Source organism: Dendrobates tinctorius, unplaced genomic scaffold (genome assembly GCF_039654945.1).
Source record: "Dendrobates tinctorius isolate UK_male_01 unplaced genomic scaffold, ASM3965494v1 ptg000022l, whole genome shotgun sequence".
Classification (NCBI taxonomy): Eukaryota; Metazoa; Chordata; class Amphibia; order Anura; family Dendrobatidae; genus Dendrobates; species Dendrobates tinctorius.
In genome coordinates this window covers 9,310,918-9,331,676 of record NW_027361690.1, presented here as the reverse complement: position 1 = coordinate 9,331,676, position 20,759 = coordinate 9,310,918, and the positions used below count along the sequence as shown (strand labels likewise).

The 20,759-nt window shown below is 44.6% G+C and overlaps 1 protein-coding gene across 1 annotated transcript in view; it reads left to right on the top strand.

The window, feature by feature from the left end:
• LOC141084037 (tropomodulin-3-like) overlaps nucleotides 1–20,759 on the top strand; it is an 81,230-nt gene that overhangs the window by 46,407 nt on the left and 14,064 nt on the right. Inside the window, exons 4-7 of the mRNA XM_073568424.1 lie at nucleotides 12,305–12,427; nucleotides 16,545–16,613; nucleotides 17,812–17,942; nucleotides 20,165–20,272. Coding sequence (XP_073424525.1) covers nucleotides 12,305–12,427; nucleotides 16,545–16,613; nucleotides 17,812–17,942; nucleotides 20,165–20,272 — 431 coding nt within the window. The remainder of the gene's footprint in view (nucleotides 1–12,304; nucleotides 12,428–16,544; nucleotides 16,614–17,811; nucleotides 17,943–20,164; nucleotides 20,273–20,759) is intronic.

The window sequence follows — 20,759 nt, the reverse complement described above, 5'->3', positions numbered from 1 at the left end:
AACTACTGACAACGTCTCCGAAATTTAAAACTAAAAATTTTGTATTTATTTGCAGCAAATGAGAAATCAACAAAATAATAAAGTGCAAAGAAAACAAGTTCATAATCATTCAGAAACAACAATACTAATGTGTTTTACCTCAGGAAGAGTTTAGATATCAATATTTTGTGGAGTAACCATAATTTTTAATCACAGATTTCATGTGTCTTGGCATGCTTTCCACCAGTCTTTCACACTGCTTCTGGGTGACCTTATGCCACTCCGGGCACAAAATTTAAGCAGTTTTCCTTTGTTTGACGGCTTGTGACTATCCATCTGCCTTTTGATTACATTCCAGAGGTTTTCAGTGGGGTTCAGGTCTGGAGATTGGGCTGGCCATGACAGGGTCTTGATGTGGTGGTCCTTCATCCACACATTGATTGACCTAGCTGTGTGGCATGGCGCATTGTCCTGCTGAAAAAAAAACAGTCCTCAGAGTTGGGGAACATTGCCTGAGCAGAAGGAATCAACTGTTTTCCCAGGATAACCTTGTATGCGGCTTGATTCATACATCCTTCGCAAAGACTAACCTGCCCAATTCCATCCTTGCTGAACCATCCCCAGATCATAATAATAATCTTTATTTTTATATAGGGCTAACATATTCCGCAGCGCTTTACAGTTTGCACACATTATCATCACTGTCCCAGATGGGGTTCACAATCTAAATCATCACAGATCCTCCACCAAATTTCACAGTGGGTGCAAGACATTGTGGCTTGTACGCCTCTCCAGGTCTCCATCTAACCATTAGACGACCAGGTGTTGGGCAAAGATGAAAATTAGACTCATCAGAGAAGATTACCTTACTCCAGTCTTTTGTCATCCAATCCTTATGGTCTTGGGCAAACTTCAGCCTGGCTTTCCTTTGCTTCTCATTGATGAAAGGCTTTTTTCTAGCTTTCCATGACTTGAGGCCTGCTTCTAGGAGCCTGTTACGAACTGTTCTTGCCATGCACTTCACCCCAGCTGCCATAAGCCATTCCTTTTGTAGGTCACTTGATGCCATCCTGCAGTTGCTGAGTGACATTCAAATAAGATGGTCAGCCCGGTCATTGGAGAGTTGCTTTCACCCCCAATGTTGTCCCCAATGTCTGCTTCTTAACCCTGTTGTAATCGACTGCCGTCTTAGAAATTTTAAGGATGGAGGCAACATGACGCTCAATGTATCCCTCTGCTAGTAAAACCAGAATTGAGCCCTTCTTTTCCTCATTCAAGACTTTTCAACTCCTTTGACATGGTTAAATGTTATTTTTTTATTCAAATTATTTTGGAGATATTCCTACCACTTATTTGACCATCCAGCTTGTCCTATTGCAAGAGGATTGTCAACAACACAGCAGGGTTTTTTTTATACTTTCCTTCGTTAAATAAGATTTGGCTCAGGTGATCACCTAATCAAAAGCCCATTAAGTAGAATGAGAATGGAATGGCTGTCAGACATGTAGAGAAGCTGATTTTTATAAAACTGTTCGGTGGTCTATTAATTTTTGCCAGAGCTGTATATGCGGTAGTCCCTTTTCAGTGACGGGGATGGATGATCACTATAAAAATGAGCTGCTGAAATCAGGAAGCCTCAGGGTTTTTTTGGCCATTTTGAAAATGTAAAATTGTAGAAAAAAAAATTATTTTTTTTGTTGATGATAAAGTTTCAGAAACAAATGTTGTTTTTTTTTTTTTACAATTAAGTAATTTATTTTTCTTACTATACTTTCCCTTTGGCTTTCACTGACTTATGACCAGTTATAAAATTTCAAGTCCTAAAGATGTTTCTTCTTTAGAGTGGCACTTACTTTACCAGATTTTCAGTTCACAACCTGGAATTCCTGCAGTAGACAAAGATCCTCATTCTCTGTTGTTCTATCGAGCACCACTCTAGTTGCTGACCCCTTCCCTGTCAGACCTAAGCCTTGCTGTATAGCACCACTCTCTGTAAGGCGATAATGATTGTTGCTTGTCATGGGGAGGAAAGAGAAGTGACTTCACAATAAATACAGCAGTTAAACAAGTTTTATTTTTTTTTATACTAGCATCTCTTTACATCATCATAGCTGCAGTTAAAGGGAAGCTGTTACCAGGTTTTCGACACCTATTCTGAAAGCAGCATGACGTAGAGCTAGAGACCCTGATTCCAGAGATCTATCACTTACTGCTCTGCTTGCTGTAGTTTTAATTAAAAGGCACTGTTTTGTCAGCAGGAGATGAACACTACAAGAGTAGTAAACCTACTTCCATGAAGTCCTCCATATTCATGAGCTCTATATAATCCCACCTACTCCACTGATTTGCTGCTTCCTGCCTATGCACAGTATACACAGAAAGCTCCCAATCAGTGGTGTGCATTCTCAGCATTCAGAGAACTGCTAGATCTGCAGCAGCTAAAAGTGCTTTTATAAAAACAACAAACAGTCCGTTAAGTGTTCCATTGCTGGAATCTGTGTCTCTGCCCCTACATCTAGCTGCTCTGAAATGGGCAGCAAAAACCTAGATTCCCTATAAGATCACAGCAACTATTGCCATATTTGACATCCGATATTGCCATGGTATATGATCTGTGATAAGCGTTTTTACATGTCATGCCGTATTTTAGTTTTGTGGCTCTAGTAGCACTCTACGGTTAGTATGGGCACATACTCACCTATCTGAGCGCGTTTGCTGCCTGTACATTTCTTGATGCCAATACTGGAGCCTGAACCAATAGGAAAGTGAGATATAAAGCAAAAACTGATCTTCCTTTTTGGATTCAATCCCAATTTTATTGAAAGTAGAAAGGACAGTAAATCTCCCACAATTGTTTTTTTTATGTCATGAAGCATGTTAGGATGAAGAAATTACAGATGGCAGTGTTTGTGGCACATTGGCTGGAACAGTTGCCTTGTTTTCTGCCATTTTTTTCCCAACCTTGGAGACTATTGTGTCTAATTCAGCTTGTTAGATGGTTGTAGATGACTTGTGGCATCCGGTGCTTTATGTTGTTTTGTTCCTGTAGCCCGCTGTTAACACAAGTGAACGGACCTGTTTGTATTCACAATGGGTTAAATGTTTCCTAGCATATGCAAAGTAGTTCCCAGGGTGATGCCACAGACATTGGTGTAGGCTCATTCCCACACTGTCAGCAATTAGGTCATGTATTGTTATAAAGTTTCTTTGTCTGATGCTATATTCTGCACACTTGCATATCTGACGTTTGCAGTAATCCTGTGCCCATCACAAGTTCACCATTTCCTGGGGAGCACAGGCTTGAGCTTTGTCATTGAGTGGTTATTTTTCTGTTTCCCTATCTGGAATAAGGAGTTGGAGGGTTTTGGCTGCATAATTGCCATATGGATGATTTATTTATTTTTTTTTCCGGCGAGTTTGCTCTTGTTATTGTCCTACCCGTTTTTCTACTTGCAGTCATTTGCAGTGAATTTCCACTTCCTGGGGTGAAAAACAATAGAGCACGGTGCACGGTGGAAAGTCAGGGGACGTTTCTGTCAATGTGACCTCTCCCAAGAATGCCGAGGATGAAAGCTGCTGTGGCCTGCGGAGATGCAGTATGTGGAAGGAGTCGCCAGCTCGTGTACGGACCGGCCGCTCCGTAATGGTGGCTTATGTGATGACTGCTTTCTTCCTGTGTACTCAGCCCAGGTCTCCGGAGAGCGGATCATATCGGTGTTATTTGCATATCGCTAACCACATCCAATTCTGCTTTTCATATGTAAACCTGGAATAGATCATTTATCAAGGACATTTTAGCTTTTATAGGCAATGTTTTCATATCCGTCACCGCTACGGTGTTTATGGAGAATTTGTCCTGTGCAGTATTCAATGAATAATGCGGTAGTGTGTATGCGGCCAATATTAACGTGACCTACCGTATTTTTCGGACTATAAGACGCACCGGACCATAAGACACACTCCAATTTTCAGAATGAAAATAGGGAAAAAAATTATGTGTCAAATGGGGGTCCGTCTTACAGTCCGAATTCAGCTTACCTGGGAAGGGATCCGGCACAGGTGGAGGAGTGGTCACAGGGGTCATTCAGTGGTCCAGGCTCGTGCGGTGGTGGCTCTGTGCTGGGGCAGGTTGGTTGTGCTGGGGCAGGTGGGCTGTGCTGGGGCAGCTGTGCTGGGTCAGGTGGCCTGTGCTGGGGCAGGTGGGCTGGGGCAGCTGTGCTGGGGCAGGTGGGCTCTGTGGGGTGAGGGTGGCGGCGGGCTGTGCTCCGGCGCAGGGGCGGCGGCTTCACCGGCATTTCCTCGAGGCCCCCGCACATCCGTTGCTCGCTGCCGCCATGTTGTGGTGGCCTCCGGGAACATGGACGCCGGGAAGATGACCGTCGGTCCGGGGACGGCGCATGCGCAGGTTCAGATCTCGACCCGAGATCTCGGGGGACGATATCTCGTTGCCAAGATTTGAATCTAGTCTCCCGAGATCTCGGGACGAGATCTGAACCTGCGCATGCGCTGTCCCCGAACCGGCGGCCATCTTCCCGACGTCCATGTTCCCGGAGGCCACCGCAACGTGGTGGCAGCCAGCAACGGATGTGCGGGGGGGCCTCCGGGCTTTGAGGAAATGCCAGCGGAGCCCCCCACGGAGCACAGAGAGCCGCTACCCCTGCACCGGAGCACAGCCCGCTGCCACCACCGCACCACAGAGCCCCGCGGCACCTGCACAAGCCATGGACGGATGTAAGTATATTGCGACCATAAGACGCACCCCCCGCTTTCCCCAAAAATTTTTTGGGAAAAAAGTGCATTTTTTGGTCCGAAAAATACGGTATATCATGCCAATACTGTGAATCCTGCGACATTTGTGATAACATAATATTCTTGGGGGAATTTCTTATTCACAGCTTAGTTGAGGCAAGAGGAAGAAACCACTATGGTGTGTGCTTGAACAGTGTCTTGCCCCCATACATCTCACCCCAGCTATTATGGCAAGGAGCTCTGAAAAAGGCAGAAAAGAGTTACAAGCTGCTTGTCAGTCCAATATAGAAGTAGCCAGCTGACAGATTCTCAGATAACTCATTCTGTAGCCAGTGACACTCTGTGAAATACAGACATTGTAGGAGGCAAATGATCACAATTTTTAATGAAATCCAATTGCAAATTTGATTTTTATCCCCAATTGCATGCATTTACGTAAACAACAAATTGTTCCCAATGACGAACCACTCTTTTATGGCACCAGAGTTGGCTAATTTTTCTTTAAAGAGTTTGTCCACTACTGGGTCAATGCTTTTTCGAAACTAATATTTGCCCCCCGTTAACATAAAAAACACTTGTAGGTGGGGAAAGTGACGCCAGCACTGATTGGGCGCACAGAGCTCACATGACATAACCTCACACGAGTGTCGGGAACACGAGTGCCGAAACCGGTGAAAAGGCGCTGACACAGGAGGTGAGTATAGGTGTTTTTATTTTAATAGGGGCAAACACTGAGATTTAGAAGGGGCTGCACCAGTGGTGGACAACCTCTTTTAAAGAAGAGTTGTCACCAGGTCAAAAGTGGATAGTTTTGCTCTTATTTTCCTCCCGCTGTTCTCCTGAGTTTACTGTTATTATTTTTAATTCACCATACAGTTCCAGAGATTTTGACCATTTTAATCAGTGCAATTTTTTATGGTTTTTGCAAGGGGGCATGGCCCAAATAATTGCCTAGGGATGTTTCTTTAAACTGCTCTACATTATTATTCCAGCTATTTCCCTGCAAAAGTTCAGTGTTTGTGCCGGGGAGCAGTGAAATGACTGCAGTGACACGGGGCTGCTGTGGCTTCCAGCTGCGTGCGAATTCAGCCTTAAGGCTGTGTGCACAGGATGCAGATTTGCAGTGGTTCCAAAGCGGATTTTACCGCGCAGAAACGTTGCATATCTGCATTGTGATGTACAGTACCATTAAAAGCAATGAAAAAAAAAAACCGCTGTGCAGACCCTGCGGATTTTTCCGTGCGGTTTTCCTGCGGTACAAAATCCGCAGCATGTCACTTCTTTTGTGCGGTTTTCTATCTCCCCTGTCACCAAATCCGCAGGGGGAAAACCGCAATGGAAAACCGCACAAAAACCGCATGAAAAATGGAAGAAATCCGCAGGAAAAATGCAGGTCATTTGACCTGCGGTTTTCTTCCATTCTGCACGGAAAAATCCGCAGGACCAAAAAGTCCGTCTGCACTCAGCCTAATAATAAGGCCTCTTTCACACATCAGGTTTTCGCCGTCAGGCGCGATCCGGCGCTTTTGACAGAAACCGGATCCGGCGAAATGCAATGCCGGATCCGGTTTCCCCCCCATTGACTTGCATTTGCGCCGGATCGCGCCGGATGGCCATGCGTTTCATCCGGTTTTCGCCGGATCCGGCAATGTGTCGCAATGTGTCGCGATCCGGCGTCTGGAAAAAACGTCTACTGTAACGTTTTTTGTCTCCGGCGAAAAAGCCGTACCCGCCGGATCCGGCGCGTCCGGCTTTTTCACACAATGAAAGCCTATGAGCGCCGCAATGCGCCGGATCCGGCGGCCGGATCCGTTTTTTTTGATCTGAGCATGCTCAGTAGCTCTGCCCACAGGAGATATATAAAAGCAAGACAATGGGACCCTCAGCCACACCCAACATGCCACCCAAGCCAAGAACCAGGAGCAGGAGAAGGCAGCAGACATCTGCAGCAGCAGCACCATCAGCACCACCCCAAATGGAGCAGCAAATGGAACATGCTGAGGAGGGGAGTCCAGCAGCAGATGAGAGACGGTAATTATCAAATCCCCCATTCCTCCAAACTAGGGCCATGGAATATCAAGATATTCATTGGCCCTTTGTTTCTCTTTATTCAACAGCCGCCAAAGAGATGCAGCAGCAGCAGAAATGGCATCACTGGCAGCAGCAATAATAATAATAATAATAATAATTTTTATTTATATAGCGCCAACATATTCCGCAGCACTTTACAATTAAGCGGGGACATGTACAGACAATAAATTCAATACAAGTTAAGACAATTCAAACAATGACATTAGGAGTGAGGTCCCTGCTCGCAAGCTTACAATCTACAAGGAAATGGGGGGACACAGTAGGTGAGAAATGCTTGTTAATTCAGGTCTGGCAATTATAATAGGGATTTTCATATAAAGCTGCATGATCCGGTCATCAGCCCGTGTGTTTAAGTGCAATAGACAAGTATCAAGTGCAGTTATCATGTGCATGAAGGGTGTGGAGACAGATGAATAGTAGGGTGCAGATTCAGAATAATATTTGGAAGGAGGGAACAGGGCAAAGTTAGCTTGCTGAGTAGTTGATGTGATAGGCTTCTTTGAAGAGATGGGTTTTCAAAGCGCGCTTGAATAGGTCAGGGCTAGGTATCAGTCTGATCGTCTGGGGAAGTGTATTCCAGAGAGCTGGAGCAGCACGAGAGAAGTCTTGGAGACGGAGGTGCGAGGTTCGGATTACGGGGGATGTTAGTCTTAGGTCATTTGTAGCAATACCCACAGCCATGGAGTCTGGCCATCAACAGGACAGCACATCTTCTGGGAGCCCTCCCTCGCATCGTCAGCGTTTGACGGTAAGTTTTTATTTCCAAAATCCATCATCTCTGTAATATATGTCTATTCATTGCCTTTTATTTAAAAACAGGAATCACAAGATGAAGAGGAGCTCCCAGAAGAAGAAGGAAGGGGTGGACAGACACCTGGAGTGGGCTCACAATTCGTAAGTTTTTTGCATCAAACGCAGAAACACAACATCACACTACACACAACACATAGAAAACAATGTTCTGCAGACCACACACAGCAAACAAATGCCTACATCCAAAGACATAACATTTTTTGTTTTCTTCTCTAGTATTCCCAATCTGGTGCTCGGCCAAGAGGTCCTCGCAGTGCCTCCCAGGGTCGTCGGCGACAGCAACGCGGCGGTCACCAGCGTGTAAGTATAAATATTTTTGCTTTGTTTTTTTGCACTTTTTATTTCATTTCTTTTGTGGAGGCTAATTATGTTATTTTTGTCTTTTTCTTTAACAGCCTTCACAGCGTGCTCCCGACTCTGACGGTGAGGATGGAGGGATTGATGTGGACCGCCTCATCGATCTCGTCAGAGAAAGGGAGCCGCTCTGGAATATGGCTGACCGTCGCCACGCTGACCTGATCATTACCCGACGACTCTGGGAGGAAATCTGTTCTCTCCTTGTGGGCCGCTGGGAGGACCTCGAAGCTCGGGCCCAGATTAAAGAGCGTAAGTATATACAGTAACGGTTGCTTGATGTAAACCAGTGTTTCCCGAACTCCAGTCCTCGTGGTCCCCACGGATCATGTGTTCAGGATTTCTATTTACTATGGAAATCCTGAAAACATGACCCCTGGGGACCATGAGGACTGGAGTTTGTGAAACACTGATGTTGTATACTAACCACTCCTTTCTCGTTTCAGGGAACAGAATTGTGAATCGGTGGCGGTCTGTGAGAGATCGTTTCAAGAAGGAGTTCAATAAAGAGATGCGGGCCCCGAGTGGATCTGGAGGACGCAGGAGCAAGTACAAGTACGCACAAGCCCTGTCGTTCCTCCGGGAAACAATGCTCACCAGAAGGTAAATACACCACATGTGAAAAAAAATGTTAGATGTAACTTTTTTTTTTCAGCCAGGGCCATACCATGTCAGTATTTTAATTGTTTTTTTTTCTCTTTATTCCACAGCACGGTGAGCAGCACTCGGGAGCCTGCACGATTGGACCCTTCTGAGGCGATCCCTGAGGAGACCGGCACCGAGGGACACTTCGACCGCCCCGGTACATCTGCACCTTCCCAGCCTTCCCACACATTCGACCCATCTGTCCCATCCACCAGCACAGGAGCATCGTGGCCGCCTACATTACATGAAGCTGCTGGTGAGGAGATCGCTTTCCCTTTACCCCACCCTTCTGCCCCTGCCGCCTCTAGTACACCTGCGGGTACTGGGCGGCAGCGGCAGAGGGGTCAGGAAAAGAGTTATGCGCAAGAGTTATTGCATCTGAATGCATCTTTCCAGAACTGTCTCAAAGTCTTGTCAGAGCAAATCTCCGCAGGCTTTCAGCAGATCAACTCCAGCATTCTGGAGGTGAAGACACTTCTGCAAACCATGCATTCAGAAGCAAGATCTTCGCCAAACCACACCTTTTTCAGGTCTGTTGTGGAGCGCATGGCAACACTATCTCCTACCCAGCAGATGCATGTAATGCATTCGTGCCACGGTGCTCCACAGCAGGTTACCTCCCAACCTCCACCTCCCACCACTGTAGTTCCTCCACCTGCACCCCCTCCAGCCACTTTCCATCCTCCCCCTCCTATTACATCTGCACCCCCTCCAGCCACTTTCCATCCTCCCCCTCCTACTACATACCAGCAACCTGCCCAGTACCAGCAACCTCCCCAGTACCAGTCATCTCCCCACTTCCAGCAACCTGCCCCGTACCAAACTCCTTCCCCGTACCAAACTCCTTCCCCGTACCAAACTCCTTCCCCGTACCAAACTCCTTCCCCGTACCAAACTCCTTCCCCGTACCAAACTCCTTCCCCGTACCAAACTCCTTCCCCGTACCAAACTCCTTCCCCGTACCAAACGCCTTCCCCGTACCAAACGCCTTCCCCGTACCAAACGCCTTCCCCGTACCAAACGCCTTCCCCGTACCAAACGCCTTCCCCGTACCAAACGCCTTCCCCGTACCAAACTCCTTCCCCGTACCAAACTCCTTCCCCGTACCAAACTCCTTCCCCGTACCAAACTCCTTCCCCGTACCAAACTCCTTCCCCGTACCAAACTCCTTCCCCGTACCAAACTCCTTCCCCGTACCAAACTCCTTCCCCGTACCAAACTCCTTCCCCGTACCAAACTCCTTCCCCGTACCAAACTCCTTCCCCGTACCAAACTCCTTCCCCGTACCAAACTCCTTCCCCGTACCAAACTCCTTCCCCGTACCAAACTCCTTCCCCGTACCAAACTCCTTCCCCGTACCAAACTCCTTCCCCGTACCAAACTCCTTCCCCGTACCAAACTCCTTCCCCGTACCAAACTCCTTCCCCGTACCAAACTCCTTCCCCGTACCAAACTCCTTCCCCGTACCAAACTCCTTCCCCGTACCAAACTCCTTCCCCGTACCAAACTCCTTCCCCGTACCAAACTCCTTCCCCGTACCAAACTCCTTCCCCGTACCAAACTCCTTCCCCGTACCAAACTCCTTCCCCGTACCAAACTCCTTCCCCGTACCAAACTCCTTCCCCGTACCAAACTCCTTCCCCGTACCAAACTCCTTCCCCGTACCAAACTCCTTCCCCGTACCACTTTCCATCAACATCATCTGCTCCTACAGTCCCTGCCCAACCCTCCACTCCACCGCCCACCACCTCTTCTGCTTCCCACATGTCCACCCATTCTGTAGTTTTTTCCACACCTTCACCTCTAACTGTTCCTTCCCCACCACGATCCCAGTCCTCTCTCCACACACCCAGTGTCGAAGTGTCCCGCAGCCCCTCCAGCAGTATTTCCACCCCACAGTACACAGAATTGTAATGTGTGTTTTTTGTAATAAAAATGCCCATTGGGTTTAAAACCTTTATTAAAAAAGTTTTTTGCACTTTAAAAACATTTTACAAAAAAAAAAAAAATTTAAATAAAAGTTAAATTATGGTTTCACAATGGTTGTCTGTCATTTCTTTCTGCGGCGAACTATGTTTTAAAAAAAGGTTAAATACAGGGTATTTCAAAGGTAAAAAGGTATTCAAAACCAGGTATAACTGTGGGTAAATTTTAGCTTTTTGCCACAGTTGTGTTCCTGGTTGTGTTTGAAGCAAAGTATTTCACCTAAAAAGTTGTGTTTATTGTTGGTGATTTCCTAACAATGTACACAACTTTTGTTAAAAGGTGAAATACTTTGCATAAAACACAACCAGGTACACACCTGTGGCCTAAAGCTAAAAATAGTAAGACCATGACAAGATAGCCAACTTTGGTTGGCAAAGGTATATACTGTTGGTCCAGAAGGTACACAAGTTTAGGGCAAAAATCTCTCACACTCTGTCATCCCAGTGTACTCTGCCTTGAGCTGACATAAAGTATAGTGGAAAATTGTCCCTGAAACCGTCACAGAACTTCTAGTGGTAATATTTCCAATGACAACATCCATCTTCGCCAGTAACTTGCTCTTCTCTCCAACCTGCACTTTCTCCTCTACAACCTGTCAAAGAAGGGCTGTAGGAACATGCTATATCTAGTTTTCCAGTAGCCAATCCCGTTCGGAAGGCCACAAGGGTCAATTTTAAAAACCGGATCCGGCGTAATCCGTCGAAAAACGGATAGAAAAACGGATGAACCGGATGAGACGGATCCGGTTTTGTCTGTCAAGAACAAGACGGATCCGGCAGAAAACCGGATCCGGCACTTCAGGTTTTACAAAACATTTGCCGGATCCGGCATTCCGGCACGACGCCGGATTGCGCCTGACGCCGAAAACCTGATGTGTGAAAGTAGCCTAAGTGATCTTTTAGTACCCCAGCATATTTCCTTGGGACTTAGACTTTAAAGGGGGCTATCCAGGACAATACAATGTTGTGTTTTTTTTTTTTTTTGTTTTTTTTTACTACAGGCCTAAGAACCTAACACAAGTGCCGATCTGTGCCAGCACAGAGTGGTCATAGATCGCTCCTGTCGGCAATTCGGATGATGAGTAGTAGCTTCTCATCTGCTCTGCTCCGTTAATGGGGTCTGACTTCTGAGGTCATGCTGATTGACAACTGGCTCCCCTTTGTCTAACTGCGGGTAGGTGACTGTCAATCAGCATGACGTCGGCAGGCACACCCCATCGACAGAGCAGCCTGGAAAAAGGAGCTTCACTGATGACGTCAGTGACCACTCTGAGCCGACACCGCTGTTAGTAACTATCTGCCTGTTAGTTTTTAGGTCCATAGTAAGAAAAAAATATAATGTTCCTGGATAACCTCTTTAAAGTAGAACCAGTTTTGCATCAAATTAGCCTGAAATGTTTCTAATCCAACTGTACAGCCATTGCAGAGCACAGTCACTGATGTGAAAGAGAATTACTCAGCATTTTAGAGTCTGTGGCTTATTGGATGTGTTATCTATGCTGCATGTCCTGATGCAAGTCCTCACAAACGTCATCTTATGGTATTAGGATGGTAATGCAGAACAAGAATGGCCACAGCGCCACCTTCTGGTCAGAGATGATGCCAAAATGTCATTGCAATATTGGATTTGACTTCTATATACGGTAACACAGAATTCTGACTTTTCAATGTATTACTTTTTATTGCAGGGAAAGCTTTCGTCCCCAAGCAACTGCCCAAAGATTTCCGTGCAGAGGAGAAGATGACTCTTGATCCGGAATTGGAAGAGGCTTTGAGCAGTGCCACTGACGTGGAGCTGAGTGACCTCGCTGGTTAGTAGGCCATGCCAATAACAATGTATGCCATATCTATAACATCTCTTTACTGACTACTACTGGAAGGGTAGCCATAACAATAAGCATTAATTATCCAGCCGTAAATTGGTGCCATAGCTGACATGGAAACATGTTTCTGATGAAAAAGGATATGGTAAAATGATTTTTGCAAAATTGGAAGCCCTTTTTCACTTGGGCAAGCATTGCAAGGATGTCTGGTAGCAATGACTGTGAAATGTCTGTGATTTAATAACCTCTCACAGCTATACATATCCTTCAGGCCTCGTTCATCGGGTGTGTAATATTAGTTTGGCCCTCCTTGTTTTTCCTCCATTGCATGGATTGGCATAGTACACTGTGGTCTTTTATGCATGGGCATACAGTAAAACGCTATATCCTGAGGCTCACATGACTTTATCACAGATACATGTTGAGAAATCCTCCCGATGTTTCATACCATGAGGTAATCAAGTAATCACGGTCTAGGGGTCTGCATACATGTTGGATAAAAGTTGGCAGAAACCTGGCTCAGCCGACCGTCTAATGTGTATGGGGCCTTCCAATTCTACCCCACCTGGTGATGATTGGGAGAGAGAAGGATCTGCTCACAGAAATGTAATACTTGCTCATTTTGTTTAGTGGAAGAAACCACTGCCGGATGAGTCTGGCAGAGACTTTTTCTCCTTCGTCTCATTGGGGGACACAGAGACTGTGGGTGTGTGCTACTGCCGTCTAGAGGCCGACACTAAGTATACAAAAAAACAAGTTAGCTCCTCCTCCGCCGCATACACCCTCGCCCCGATAGCGGGCGGAAACCAGTTTTTGCTTAGTGTTAGTATAGCTCCTCGCAGGCGTGCCATGGCGTCTACCGGAACGGCCAGACTTACTGTCCCAGGGGTCGATCTACCACCCGAACTTAGGGGCCCTGTGTTTGACGGCATGGCCGTTGAATCCTGGATTCTGACCCAGGCGGGGTTTGGGCGTGAAGTGGTGGCTACGATGGTTAGCGCCCGGAAGCCGGCCTCGGCGAGGATCTATCATAGTACTTGGAAGGTTTTCTTTCTCTGGTGTCGAGAGCACGGGGTTGCGCCTCTGTCCTTCTCGGTTCCCAACATGCTGGCTTTTCTGCAGTCAGGCCTAGACGCAGGTTTGGCCCCGAGTTCCCTGAGGAGACGGATCTCGGCCTTGTCTGTCTTGTTCCAGCGAAAGATCACTAGCAATATGCAGGTCAAGACATTCATTCAGGGGGTCTTGCATTTAGTGCCCCCCTTTAGAGCTCCCTTAGACGCCTGGGACCTTAATCTGGTTCTGGGTGTCCTGCAGGAAGCTCCTTTTGAGCCATTGCAGGAAGTCGGATCGCCATACCTTACCAGGAAGGTTGTGTTTTTGGTAGCTATAACCTCTGTTAGGCGGGTCTCGGAATTGGCAGCCCTATCCTGTAGAGCGCCGTTTCTGACCTTTTTTAAGGATAAGGTAGTCTTGAGACCACCTCCGCCGTTCCTGCCGAAGGTTGTGTCCTCGTTCCATATTAATGAGGACATCGTTTTGTCCAGTCCCAGTACACAGAGTAGAGAAGGCACTCCACATGCTGGACCTAGTAAGGGCCCTCAGGAGGTATGTGTCGAGGACAGCACCTTTTCGCCAGACAGACTCGTTGTTTGTGATCCCCGAAGGGCGCAGGAAGGGGCTCGCAGCCTCACGGTCGACTATAGCCAGATGGATTCGCCTTACTATTCAAGAGGCTTACCGTATTAGAGGCGCGCCGGTTCCATCTGGAATAAGGGCGCACTCGACTCGGGCAGTGGGCGCCTCTTGGGCGCTTCGGCATCAGGCTTCGGCAGAGCAGGTATGCAAGGCGGCAACATGGTCAACCCTGCACACGTTCTCTAAGCATTACAATGTGCATACTCAGGCTTCGGCGGATGCGAGCCTGGGTAGGAAAATTCTCCAGGCAGCGGTGGCACACCTTTGAACAGGTAGGCATGCGGTGTGGATTGATGAGTTGCTCCCACCCAGGGACTGCTTTGGGACGTCCCACAGTCTGTGTCCCCCAATGAGACAAAGGAGAAACATGGATTTTTGTGAGTACTCACCGTAAAATCCTTTTCTCCGAGACGCTCATTGGGGGACACAGCACCCACCCTAATAGCCAGTTGGCTTTTGTTTATTTTAATTGGTATAATTCTTTATCGTAGGGTGGTCCTTTTTTCAGACATATGCTTTTCTGCGGTAAGGCTAATTCGCTTTCAGCTTCTCCTACTGCTTTTGCACTAAACTGGTTTCCGCCCGCTATCGGGGCGAGGGTGTATGCGGTGGAGGAGGAGCTAACTTGTTTTTTTGTATACTTAGTATCGGCCTCCAGACGGCAGTAGCACACACCCACAGTCTCTGTGTCCCCCAATGAGCGTCTCGGAGAAAAGGATTTTACGGTGAGTACTCACAAAAATCCATGTTTCAAACAAAACACAGAAATGCACGACCAAGCCAAGAAATAGCGGTTGGCCAAACTACCGATCTGCCGACAGCTATCTAATGTGTACGCCCAGCTTAAGCCTATAGTCATATACTGACCGGGAGTAACACAGGGAGAATCTCTATTGCCTCCAGCTCTGCGTGTGTGTACAGTGCTCAGCATAAATGAGTATACCCTAACAAATTTGTCAGAAATCTTAAGTTTCCTTTCAGAATCAACATATTGTATGTGATGCCATACTACAAAATACTCCCACAAGTGTGGACCTTTGATTGTAAGCAAAATTTGTCAGTTTGCACCCACAATATTTATTCACGACCATGTTGGAAAAATGACTACACCCCAATGAAACTATTGGGAGAAGAGCTAAAGTTAGGACTACAGAATTGTAATAAACACGAATTTAGCAACAGGTGTCCAGCAGACATGTCATGCTGTCAGCAGTGGCACCACATGGAAGAGAAATATCAGGAGATCTGAGAGAGAAAATAATTTCTCTACACAAGAAAGGTGAAGGCTACAAGAAAATCGCCAAAGCCAAGTCAGAATGCTGTAGCAAAATTGACACACAAATTTAAGAAAGGTGTAACTGCAATCTTCTCGCAAAGACGTTCGGACCGACCGCGGAAGTTAACACCTAAACAGGAGCAACTTCTGATAACAAGGGTTGGAGGAAATAGACATGCAAGTTGGGGTCTGTGTTTCCCGTGACACAATACGGCTTACACTGCAGAGGAATGGCATGCATGCGTGTCCTCTACAAAGGAAACCGTTCTGAAAGCCCATGCACAAAAAAAAAGACTGCCTACAATTTGTCAGGGCCCATACTGGAAAATATAAAGACTACTGGGTGATTCTATACTCTGGAGTGATGAGATCAAGATCAAATGTTTTTGGAACTGATGGCTTCAAAACTCTATGGCGTCGCAAATATGAGGAGTACATCGGCAGCACTCATGCCCATACTCATGCAGCCCCATATAAAGCCACTGCCTCCAACATGTTTCACTATATGCATCATACATTTTTCTTTGTACTCCCCATATTTGTGATGATACATATTTATTTGCTGGTTATAATTAAATAATTAAATTTGTGACCATTGTGTATACGGCAACTTTTAGCTTTGGTTAAAGTCAACGTGACAGCTGATACATGCCGCCTGATCCACAAGCTGCTTGTATGAGACACTGCTTGTATGATCTTGGCTATGTATGCTTGATTCTACTCTGTGGCATTTCAGAGAAAAACATCCTTTAAAAACTGCAGAACCATGCTGGAGACTATTTTTACAGGCCAGTCCTCAGCAGCTTCTTCTAGCCCACTGCCCTGGAATGACTGGTCTCTATGTACGAGGAGCAGGGAGAGACCTGTCAATCAAGGGCAACAGGTGGAGAGAAACCGCAGCTTTCAAAGTGTGTTTTCCTGTGAAACATAGCAGCACAGAGTCATACATGCCTGCCTGACATCCTACATCCAGTAATGTTCAGCATGTATCAGGTTCCCTTTAAATACTGCGTTATTGGTTGTCGTATGTTCATAGAGTTCCTAACCAGTTTGGATAATTTTAGTAGTGATATGCAGAGATTACCGTATATTGATAAAAAATATAATTAACCATTTTTTTTCTTTTCCTTTTAGCCATTTTGGGAATGCCGGGCATTTATCCAAACAGCACTAGTAATGGGTTTGATAGCCAAGGATTTCCCAGTGAGTATCTATGTATGAATGATGTAACGGCGCCTAAAAATCATTAGGAAATCTCTGTCCATGTGCCCTGTGACATGTACTTATCAAAAATGAAATCTCACCCCCAAAATAATTAAGGTTATTGCTAAAAATTGTTTTTAGCTGTTTAAAATCAATTTGTAAAGTGCTGGAATAAGATTATGGTGGTCCCCTGGAATATTTACTAAGAACTATGGGATTTTGTTCTGATGAGAGTTCAAATTCATTCATTATTTCCTCTATACTAAAACATTTCACAACTTAAAGGATAGGGACTTATTCAGAGGCAACATTTTTTTGTTTTTCTTAGGTGCATGTATTTTTGAAAAATCAGTTTTTGCCATTGGGTCTGATTATAATTTTTCTTGGCTTGCCCTCTATAGCCTCACCATTGCACTGTCTGCCCTGGCTGAAGAATGCGTTAACAGAGACCACAAACTTCAGCTCAACTTTCATGTAGTCATAAATTAGTTGAAAGGAGCGCAAAAGATAAGATATAGGCCCCAATTCATCACTGCGCTTATGTTTTGTCTAGCTTTGTGTTTTGTGCCTTTTTTGTTTTGAAATTCATTATTCTTTTTATGCCAGGGCGAATAAATATTTCTTAAAGATGGGCGAACCTGACAGTAGAGTTCGGCGTCCGTACCAAACACCTTCTGTTCGGGCACGGATACTGAACATGGACTTCACCAGGAAGTCCGTGTTACTGTTTGGGTTCGGCTGCCCAAACACCTGATGTTCGTCGCGCTGTCATGTGCATGACAACATGGCAAACACCGCTTCTCATCTGCGGTGAAATCATCCCCGCCGGTCAGAGAGCCACGGTTCCCACGCTGTCAAAAGACAGCGTGAATACGCAGCTGTGATCAGAGGTATAAAGTTCTATATCCTAGAAAACCCCTTTAGTACTGAAGTGTGGTTTTAACTTTTTACAGTAATTTAATTTTATGAAATCATATGGGTAATGTTTTTTGGGATGTAGGGAGGTTGTCAGGATTTATGTTTTGTCAAGAAGAAAAACTGGTTTCTAAATGACATGAATGTAGAAAGTGTGATCTGGTACAGAAACCAGTTTTTCCAAGATCCAAAGCCATTAATGGACAGTTCTAAATAAAGTTATGTGTAAATGTTTTGTAGTATTTGCCTATTATTTTATCAATATTTACGGCTTATTTTATAGATGTAGTAAAAGCAGAGCCAATCAGACCAGTGTTGGATGAGCCACCAAACCCGACCAACGTAGAGGAGAGCCTGAAGAGAATAAAGAGCAATGATCCCCGCTTGGTTGAAGTGAACCTCAATAATATAAAGGTAAGGCTAAAGGTTCACTGTCCAAAGTTGTGTGTTTTATCCCAGTCCAAGTCTGAAGGAAGCCTGATCGATGTAGCCCGGTGCAGTGCCAACATTTTCTCTATTGATTGCCAATAGACTATAATGTGCTCAGTTTTAACGATTACATTTGTCTTAATATGTCTATTGGGATGGAAAAAATATCACAAGCTTCATTTTGAAGGACTTGTAGAAAAGTGTTTGTGGTCCGACGTGGACATGGCCACAGCCCAGCCATTTGAAACAAGCTGTCCTACCTGAAGCTTATACTTGGCATTGCTAGAAAACCAGTGTCTAGTTTCTAGTAAATGGCTAGTGTAAAACATAGTGCTGTGTGAGCACAGTCTGTGTAAAAAGGTACAAATGAGAAACACGTGATCAGTGCTCTACTCGTCTTGTCCAGTCCAGGCAGCTCCAAGCTAATGCTGGCTACGCCTGTACTATACAGCCCAGGAGGAGCTATGGTGGTCAGCACTGTAGGTTAGCTGTATTAGGGACATAAATTCAAGTCCAACCAGTACAACAAAAACATGTGGATTACATCTATGTTCCCATGTTTGCATTCACTTCTTTACAGGGGTTGTCTGACTTTCCAAGAAATTACGGTATTTAAAAAGTTCCCATGGTATAATTCAGGGCCCCTCAGCTACATCATCTTCATGGTTCTATCTTCAGATAGTTTGGGGATAAATGGACGTTTGATTTTCCAAAATACAAAATGGCTGTCTCCAGTGTCTATACTAGAGGCATGGAAAATCTATACAAAAAAAGGGAAAAACAATATCCACTCTTTAATATGTGAGCTTTGGGACAGAGGGAAAGAACTACGTCGTACAGTTTTTAATACCAACTTCACTCCTATATGGTGTGATCCACTCCTACCGGAACTGTGCAAACTTGGGGGACAAGGGCATATATTCAGATAAATATTAGTTCAGGAGGTATTTAAGAGTTTAGAACAAATGCGTTAGGATTTTAATATTCCCCCGTTTTTTTAATGAATACTTGCACCTCTGCCATGCTTGTACAATATAAATGAAAGAATTAAACTTGAAGATGGATTTATTATAGATACAATTACATCTGCTAACATTTATGTAGGAATAATATCCAGTACATATAAACATTTTCCACTGTCATATCTGTGTAAATTCTGTGTACTGGAAAACAGGAAAAAAAATTCCAAGTGCATTGAATAAAATTAAAAAAAAAAAAAAATTTCCACAATTGCGTGTTTTTTTTTGTTTTTTTTTACCGTGTTCACAAAATGTTAAGTCTGACCTACCATTATGATTCTATGGGTCATTATGAGTTCGCGAACATGTATAGGTTTTTTTTTTTGTTTTTTTTTTTTTATTTAAATGGTGAACAAAAATCTAAAGTTTGTAAGGAAAAAATAGGCTCAATCCATTTCTCGGGATCTGGGGCTGGCTGAGTGAGTTTTATGCGCCAAGTTGATGTTTTTGATACCATTTTGGGGTAGATTCGATGTTTTGACTGTTATTGCAGTTTATTGCAATGTTGTATTGACCAAAAATTAATTCTGCTGTTTTTTTTCTAATTACGCCGTTTACCGATCAGATTCATTTACTTTATACCGTATTTTGATTTGACATTTCTGAACGCAGCGATACCAAACGTGTATTTTTTATTTTTTGTTTTATTTTAAGTGGGTCAAAAGGGGGGTGATTTGAAATTTTATAATTTTACACTTTTTAAAATATTTTTTAAAACTTTTTCAGCTTTTTGCCTGCTTCAGTACTGCTATACTAGATACCCACTGTAAATGCCACAAATGCTCAGTAGTCCGGGGAGGGTTGAGCCAGCCCCCAAAGAGCATGGCACTGCTTACATTATGAACACTGGTGGACTAACGTCCGGAGGGAAAGTAGTGTACGGAATATCATTAGGGTACTTCCTATATAAATGTGGAGCACCTTGCACCATGTTACTGGCTCCCCCATTTTTACCGGTTGGGAACAGTGGGTAATATAAAAAATGTAATCTAACAACCTTTTTAAAGCAACCTGTTCTCTTTGGTATATTACCCAAATATTGACATAGAAGTGAGATATGGGCAGCGATCTACTATGATGTCTGTCTCGTGACTTATTTAACTGTGCTTAATACTGCTGCAGAATCGATCCTATACTTATGACCACAAAGTATTATGTACCAAGCTTTGTATGTTTTGTTCCTTATAGAATATCCCAATTCCCACCTTGAAAGAATTTGCGAGGGCTCTGGAGGCAAATACCCATGTGAAAGCGTTCAGCATTGCAGCAACCAGAAGCAATGATCCAGTCGCAGTAGTAAGTGTCACAAGAAGTCTGTGTTTTCTACCATCTTTGCTTCTCCGCGTAAGCTGCCAGTTCTGACAGAGAAGAGGTCTTGACCCTGAATGCACTGAAGGTGCATACTATGTCACTGAAGCGACAGTCATTGAAATAACTTAAAACTGACAAAAGTAAATTTTCAATTTAATTTTTTTTTAAATTTCAACAGAATTAAAAACCTAATAAAAATGGCCTGGACAAAAATGATGGTACCGCTAGAAAAGATTGAAATTAATTTGATCATAGGGACATGTGAAACTAAGATATGTCCTGTAATTGGCATCACATGTGTCTACAAACTTGCAATCAGTCAGTCTGCCTATTTGAAGGTTGAAAAGTAGTCACTGTTCTGTTTGTTTCATTATGTGTACCACACTGAACGTGGACCAAAATAAGCTAAGGAGAGAGTTGTCTCAGGAGATTAGATAGAGAATTGTAGACAAACATGTTAAAGGGAAAGGCT